This window comes from Zingiber officinale, chromosome 6A (assembly GCF_018446385.1).
Source record: "Zingiber officinale cultivar Zhangliang chromosome 6A, Zo_v1.1, whole genome shotgun sequence".
Lineage (NCBI taxonomy): Eukaryota > Viridiplantae > Streptophyta > Magnoliopsida > Zingiberales > Zingiberaceae > Zingiber > Zingiber officinale.
In genome coordinates, this window is record NC_055997.1 from 122,156,754 (window position 1) to 122,164,657 (window position 7,904).

At 35.1% G+C, this 7,904-nt stretch overlaps 1 protein-coding gene across 1 annotated transcript; it reads left to right on the forward strand.

Moving 5' to 3' along the window:
• The first annotated feature begins 2,223 nt into the window (after window positions 1-2,223).
• Window positions 2,224-4,457, forward strand: LOC121994363 (probable transcription factor KAN4). The gene is made up of 6 exons (XM_042548425.1): window positions 2,224-2,654; window positions 2,751-2,827; window positions 2,929-2,968; window positions 3,076-3,262; window positions 3,895-3,991; window positions 4,173-4,457. The coding sequence occupies exons 1-6, from the start codon at window positions 2,327-2,329 to the stop codon at window positions 4,212-4,214; spliced, it is 771 nt and encodes a 256-aa protein (XP_042404359.1). The 5' UTR covers window positions 2,224-2,326; the 3' UTR covers window positions 4,215-4,457.
• Window positions 4,458-7,904: the final 3,447 nt, after the last annotated feature.

Below are 7,904 nucleotides of genomic sequence, written 5' to 3' on the forward strand. Positions count from 1 at the left end.
GAATGACATTGAGTGAACCCCTACTTCCATATTTGAGTGTGAGAGTTAGAATAGGTACACCTATCTTGTGAGGTTGCACCATTCTTGATTTTTCGAATGGATGAGATCACTATGCTAATTGATAATTGTAGGATTGTATTCATGATTGTTTCAATCTTTTTAAATGGTATTAGTTAATTATCTTTTACTATCTTTTAAGTATTACAAGAAAATTAATTTGGAGATGACTTATGCTTTATTTGAGTTTTTCTTTACTTGGCCGAGATGTGCAAGAATAAGTGTGGGAGAATTGATCTATCATTTTGTCGCATAATTTTAACCCTTAATTTTCATGTTTTAATCCTCTCATATGATTAATTATTGATTCTTACATGTTTATTGATTTGAATTCATATTATGTGCTTTATTATAATTCATCCTATCTGTATGGTTTTTTACTTAAAATTGTGCATTTTATCTTGTAGGAGAAATTTGTGCCATTGGATACAATTAGAAGTATTCTAATCAGTATACTACACTATTTTTTCGACATTGAGGTTACCTATTCCTCAAAAGATTATTTTTTATGCAAGTCAAAGTATATATTTAATTTGTTTGAGCATGCACATCTTACTTGTAATAAGTCGTTGATATTCCTATTGAAACTAATAGTAGGTATTCTTCATCTGATGATCCACATTTGTTGAATCCTAGTTTGTATTGAACTATTATTAGGTGTTTGATTTATCTCATCGTGACTCGTTTAGATAATGTGCATGTTGTTCATGTGATTAGTCAATGTGTTATTGTACCAATTATAGTTCATTGGGTTATTGTTATTCGTATTCTCAGATATCTTCGGACACTCAATTTCAAAGCCTTTTATTTTCTTCTATTTCATCTCTATAGTTGCATGCATACTCTGATATTGATTGGACTAGTGATCCTATGGGTCATAAATCTACCACTGTCTTCTGCGTTTTTCTTGGTGATTTCCTCATTTCTTGGAAGAAATAAAATGTTATGTCTAGATCTTCTACAGAAATAATCGATTACTATGTCATGACTTTAACTACTTGTGAGATAGTTTAGTTGTGCTAATTATTTGTGGATATGTATATCTCTTTATCAATTTACTCCGTTATATATTCATAATCAGAGTGCTAATTAAATTACACGCAATTCAGTTTTTTATAAGCGAATAAAACATATTGAAATTGATTGTTACATTACTCGTCATCATCTTCAGCTTGACATCATTACATTTTCATTCATTCCTTAAAATCTACATATTATTGAAATGTTTACTAAGGCACATTCCGTTTCACGCTTACGTTTTTTGTTTAACAAACTTTTAATGTTTTAACTATAGCATCGTGAATTTGAGGGAATGTTAGATTATATATATTTATTTGTTTATAGCTTTTAGACAATTTAGGGTGCGTTTGGTTTGCCCCATTTTCATTTTTTGAAAAACGCCTATTTTTCATTTTTTAGAAAATGACTTTTCTGCGTTTTTCGTTTTCTTAGAAACGCTCTCTCATTTTCTTAAAAATGAACGTGGAAAATGCAAACCAAACGTGTTTTCCATTTTCTCAGAAAATGAAAACAGAAAACAGCGTGGAAAACGCAAACCAAATGCCCCCTTAGTATTTTTCATTTTCTTCTTCTCAATTTCTACATGAGTAATTTATATTTGAACTTAGAATGGTTATTTCATATTTAGTATGGGAAACATATCACTAATAACCTATTAAATGAGGTTAATTAATAGTCTCCTACTTCATGGACATTTTTAAGCTCAAGTAATGCTCGAGTCTTCTTCGTGCAGTAAGTTAATAGACACTAATATATCTAGAAAATTAATATATCTACCTTATGAACAATATGCTCACATTTCCATAGATGCCGTGCATCCTCTCTACACCATGTCTCTCCCGCATCACTCCTTTCTTCTTTTCACTGTCTCCACCAAACATACATGATCTCATTATCACCAAGATAGACAAGGAGAAAAAATAGAAAATACATAGGCAAAGATTCTCATTCCTTTATGGTTATCATCATTGATATATATTAAACAATTTCATGACCTAATCACGAACTCACTTCAATTTATTCGCCAATCAGACTCTCTCCCTTATCATCCATCACTTTCTCCCACTGCTTCTCTCTCCCAACAACTTGTCACTGCCTTTTTTTTTTATATGTATGTTCCTTGTCGCTCTTCATCATCTCACAAGGGCTCCTGTCGATGAAACCCTACAGCTTGTGTCATTCAGCACGATTGATTAGGCATTTATGATTACCATTTTGTCACAATATTGAGATCAATCAAGCCAAATGCATGGAAGCCCCATTTCCTGATCTCTCCCTCCATATCAGAACGCCCCCCATCCCCAAACCCTCATCACGGCCATGGGCACAAGTCAACAGCAGCGATATAGGCCAAATGAGCTGTGAGCACCATGGCAAGGAGGAGCTCGTCGAACCTTCGTTGAGATTAGGGACCGACGCTGTCCCGGTGGCTACAGCTGGTAAGGAGCACAGAGCCAAGCGTAGGATCTCGCGGCTGAGCAGCGGGAGGAGGAGCCTCCGGGCCCCGAGAATGCGGTGGACTTCCAGCCTCCACGCCCATTTTGTCCATGCCGTGGAGCTCCTCGGTGGGCATGAGAGTAAGCGATCGATGAATTAACTCGTCGCAGATTCTTTGACCAGTAGTGAACACTCAAACTAAAGATTCTTCTCGGATCTGGGTTTGGATTCTGCAGGAGCAACACCCAAATCTGTCTTGGAACTGATGAACGTGAAGGATCTCACTTTAGCTCATGTCAAGAGTCATCTGCAGGTAATAATAACCATAATTAATTGACACTCGTCTGCTAGCTAGGGTTAGCGTTTTGTTAGCTAGAAAAGTTTTAAGATTAATTATCTTTTTCTACGACGCAGATGTATAGGACAGTGAAGAACAGCAATAACAGAGGAGCAGGTTGGGATTTGGACTTTCTTTATACAGATAAACTATCTAACTAATTAGCATACTGCATGAAGCTAGCCAAACTTCTTGCGTCAATAAAATTGAATTGAGATTTGCAGGGGTACTCATGAATTGCAAGAGTGGGGAAGTGGAGGAAGGAGGAGTGGTACTGGTGGCAGCAGGTGATAAAGCTGGAGATCATGACTTCCTGAACCCTACTCCTTATGTTTCTCACATCTCATCAACAACCCCACCACCACGGCCATCGAGTGCAACTGCAGTAGCAGCACCAAACAACTCTTCTAGGTCTGTGTCTCCTCTTTCCTTCCTGTTCCAGGATGCAGAGTTATCATGTGTTATACCTTGAAATTTGTGCTTGGGTGTAAGCCGAAACCTTCGTGCATGCATGCAGTGCACGCACAGCCGTGTCAGGGGCAAGAAATCATGGCCGTGGTCTTGGTCCTGGAGGATTATTATTGTCTGCAACTGCGAACAGTATGAGTATGTTAATTATATATTAGAAAGAGGGATTAATTATATAGTTACTAACACAGATTACGTTCTTAAAACTCTCACTTCACTTCACAGAGGATAATAGAACTCCAAACTACAGTATTTGAATAGATACATTGTTATATATAACCATACTAAATGACTACATGTAACTAATATATTATGGTTTTCAAATAAAGTATAATGGAAGATTTGGGATTACATAGAGTTTGTTGGTGGACGAAAACCCGTTTGCATAAATATCATAGTAAATTAATTAAGCACGAATTATATTTTGTAGTTATCTTTTATAATTAATTAATTATTTTCTGAATCCTGGCATGCGTTTCTTTAATCTATAACTAGATTAATTGCATTATATATATATGTTATCGACATTTAACTCTCAATGTAAATGTTATTTTTTGTTCAATCATATTATGCAGAGAACAGCATCCATATGGAGAAGGCAGTGGCAAGCTACCTTACTGGTTTCAACAAAATTCCAAATTCCATAATATTCTAACTCAAGAATTAAGTCAGGTAATTTTAGCTGTATGGTAATTATTAAGAAAATTAATGTATAAGTCAGTATATGGAATATCCATCATTAATTCTGTTTAATAATAATTCTACAAAAACGAAAAATCAATTAGTAGATTTCAAGAGGTTTAAATTAATTTCTATGAAGTAATAACAGCTCTTTGTTCTTGTATATATACAGGCACAATCTATGGATCATGGTCAGCAGGATGAGTCAAATTAAACATGAAATTCTTGTCAACTCCAAGCGGAGCTCTTCAACTTTGAAACCTTAATTTTTGTGTTACTGATTGACTGTTCGGTTTTGGAAAAGTACGTTTTAACTTTTAGTGAATAAGCTTTTTTTCCTTAGAAAAAAAAAGAAGGAAGAAAAAATGGATTGGAATTGTCAGTGAGGTTTTGGCTTGCAAAGTTGAAATCCATGTATTTTTGGTGTATGTGTAATTTTAGATATTGATTTGGTTTATGTTGGGATTGGATCATTAACACCCAGTATTATTGGATTTAAACAAGTGTTAAAAGATTATATATTTACTTAGTCCATGACTTGGAGATTTTTAGTTTGATCTTCTGCTTGCTTCTGCGTTTTCTCCTTCGAGTCATCTTCTCTTTTCTCAGACCTGCTGCAAGTAGTGTTCCTCCCTGGTAGGCCTAGCTCGATTCAGCAGAACAGAGGATTGAGCTGCACTGCCGTGAAGCCTTTGCAGCTCCGCAAAGCAAATATCTACCGTGTTTGGCGTCTCTATGTCATTGAGCTAGAGAATGCTGGAGGCATTCATGAGTAATTAGGCCGTGTACTTCGTGCTCATGAATCAGTGTCTTCAAAACAGGGGAGTGACAGATAATTTGCTGGTTATTTTACCGAGAAGGAGAGTTCATTATTGCAACGTAGTTGTCGTTTTGACCTCTGACAACTTTCTTTTTTTTACTTTATCGAGAAGATTGATTGTAAGGGACCAGGAGATCCTATGGCAAACGAGACTTGTCCAAAAAGCAGCTTTTTGATTTTTATCTTTCCACATAAGGTTACTTTTGATTTTTACCATATTACGATTTACGATTGCAATTTGCAGGCCCAAAAGAAGCGATTTTCTTAGGTGGTAAAGGCTAAAGCTCTCATCTTTTTACTACTGGAATTGAAGTGAAAATAAGCCACTGCTCTTCTCGTGCTCGACATCCGAGCTCTCTTTCATCATGGCAATGGCGGGAGCAAGAGATGTGATGAGAAAGTCAGTGCATATTTTCTTCCAACTGCAAAGATTCAATGAGGTACAACTGCCCTAATCTTCAGAGAGCATTAATTTGAGGTTGTCTGAATCGACTGCTTAGATTGATGACTCTTTGTTTGCAAATTAGTATTTCTCATAGTTTTTAATTTTGTAAGATGCTGTCTGGATCCAGATTTTATAGTTTCTGTGTTCGACAATATTGAAACTATGATAGCACTTTATTAAAAAAACCAAAAAAAAAAAGAGGAAGTGTAATTTTCCTTTCATGTGCATTTCAGTGCAGTCCCTTTCATCACTGTCACTTTTTTAAGATACACTGAGCTGATCTTGCTGTATCAATCTGTTTGATTTAACTTAAACCACTTGGAAAAACAGAAGGAAAAGTGACGTTTACCATACTTTACCAAGCATAAAAAAAATATGCATTTTGCAATTAAAAAATATTTACAAAAAAATTATAGCAATGTATTTTTTTTTTCTTCTTCTTTCATGCAGATTATTAACAAGGGTTGTATTTTGAAAATTATTTAAAGGACAAAAAACATCAATTGATAGTTTAAAAAAAAACTCTTCCACTACATCTCCTTCGGTGCACTCTAATTAGTACATGAAGCTCTCTTTCTCTCCAATGCAACAAACTAGAATAATTTATCTTTGTGGCAAACTAGATTGTTTGCGATTCTCTTGATAATGTAATTAATGTTGAATCAAACAAAGAGTGATTAATTATCGCACTAATCCACTAGATGTGTGGCCACTATACACTTATGCATTGGCCTCTTATAAAATGTTACAAGGGCAAATTGAGTACATTATGTGAATTTTGATAATAGACTTCAGATATTCAACGAAGCAATAAACTAATAATCATCGAAGTATAGAAACGTGAAGTAAAATGATCAGGTTATTACTTCATCACTTTGTGGTGAAGTCTTTGTCTGTATTAAATCAGTTTGAAATTGAATCATTTATGAAGTAAAAAAGTTTGTTTACTTCATCGGCCTTGTAAATATGCTGAAGTAGTTGATCATATATGACTTCACATATTATATTAATTGATGAAGTAAATTATCTATACGGCTTCATAATTTTTTTAATTGTGGTGTCGTAAATATTTGCTTTAACTTCATCACTATTTAAATTTATCAAAGTCATTTGTAGTGTATTACTACACCATTTATTTGTAATGTAGAAGTAATTGATAATATTTTACTATAATAAAATTTTGATTTAACGAAGTAATTTATATGAACGACTTCACAAATTTTAACTGTGATAAAATAAATGTTTTCTTTAACTTCACCACTATTTAAATTTGTCGAAGTCATTTTTATTGTATTACTCCACCATCTGTGAGGAGGTAAACCGGGAAGTTGTAATTGGCTAGTGCGGAGGAGAGTTTTTTTCTCGACTTTGCCGAGATTAGAACTCTTGCCCTATTATAGCAAGTTTATTCTATACTAGCCAATTCAACCTTATCCCGGAGGCTATTTTTTTTGGCTCTATGAAGCTTGAGAAAAGGTAATTATAATGCTGCATATTGATGATAAATGTGAAGTGTGAACTATCAAAAAGTCATTACGTAAACATATCATGACTTAACTGATAGGGCCTTTGCGTTCGGTTAGAGGGGGGTGAATAGCCTTTCTTTCAATTTGTGACCTACAATTTGTTAGTGGAAGCACAAAAGGAATGAAATTGAAAAACAATAAGAAGACAAGGCTAACTCCTTGATTTACTTGGTCTCCACCTCCTTAAGGTGACTAATTCAAGACACGCACAAATCCAATCAAGCTTCACTAAGAACTTCTCCTTTTCGATCTAAGAACGAAGGTGGAGAAACCTTAAAAAATGATCTCTTCCTCTCACAAGATTTAGAATGAGTTTAGGAAGAAGAGAATGAATGTTTTTAAGACTTGGGGTTGCTTGGAGAGCTTAACAGTATTTTTGCATCAGTTACATTTATCTCTCCAAGCTTCTAACCTTATATACAGGTTGCTGAAAGTCGCGATACCAGTCGACTGATGAAACATGCAGTCGACTGGTAGTACGCAATGACTACTGTGTTCAAATATGTGAGAATTCTATACGTCATCTTCCTAACGGCATTATACCAGTCGATTGGTATCTGTGAGCGAACAAAATGTTTCACACTCCCGCTCATCCTCTCCGGAGTTTTCCTTGAAGCCTTCCTCCTCAGCCCTTGTCCCTCAGATGCACTCAAGCCTGCAGCTCTTCTTCGTGCCATCCTTCACGTTGCCTTGAGGTTTACTTCCCTTCACTCCGTTACTCCTTGTCCGTGGTCCCTCGGATGCACCATCCTTCACCAATCTTGAAGGACCCGAGCCATAAGATGAGACTTTCGAAGCTTGTGTACTTTTGTCAATTCCTGCACCACTTAAGTACATATTAGAACCAATATAAAACCTAACTTAAATTCTTCGACACACACATCAAAAACATGACCGTCCAATTAATCCTAGGTCGATTGTATCAACAATCTCTCTCTTTTTTGATATATAACAATATGTTTAAGTTAGGCATAAGAATAGCTTTGAAAATTATAAACATAGTGTAAATATGAACCATAACATTCATAACTTTGAGAATTGTTATCATGAAGCATAAAATCCATAACTTTGAGAATTGTAATCATGAAGTAGAAATCATGAAATCCAAACTCC

What these genes read in the sequence shown, in the direction of transcription:
- LOC121994363 (XM_042548425.1), top strand. Translation starts at nt 2,327, where the DNA reads ATGGAAGCCCCATTTCCTGATCTCTCCCTCCATATCAGAACGCCCCCC. An exon ending in ATGTCAAGAGTCATCTGCAG is followed by an intron (nt 2,828 to 2,928) that starts GTAATAATAACC and finishes TCTACGACGCAG; the next exon opens with ATGTATAGGACAGTGAAGAA. An exon ending in TAACTCAAGAATTAAGTCAG is followed by an intron (nt 3,992 to 4,172) that starts GTAATTTTAGCT and finishes GTATATATACAG; the next exon opens with GCACAATCTATGGATCATGG.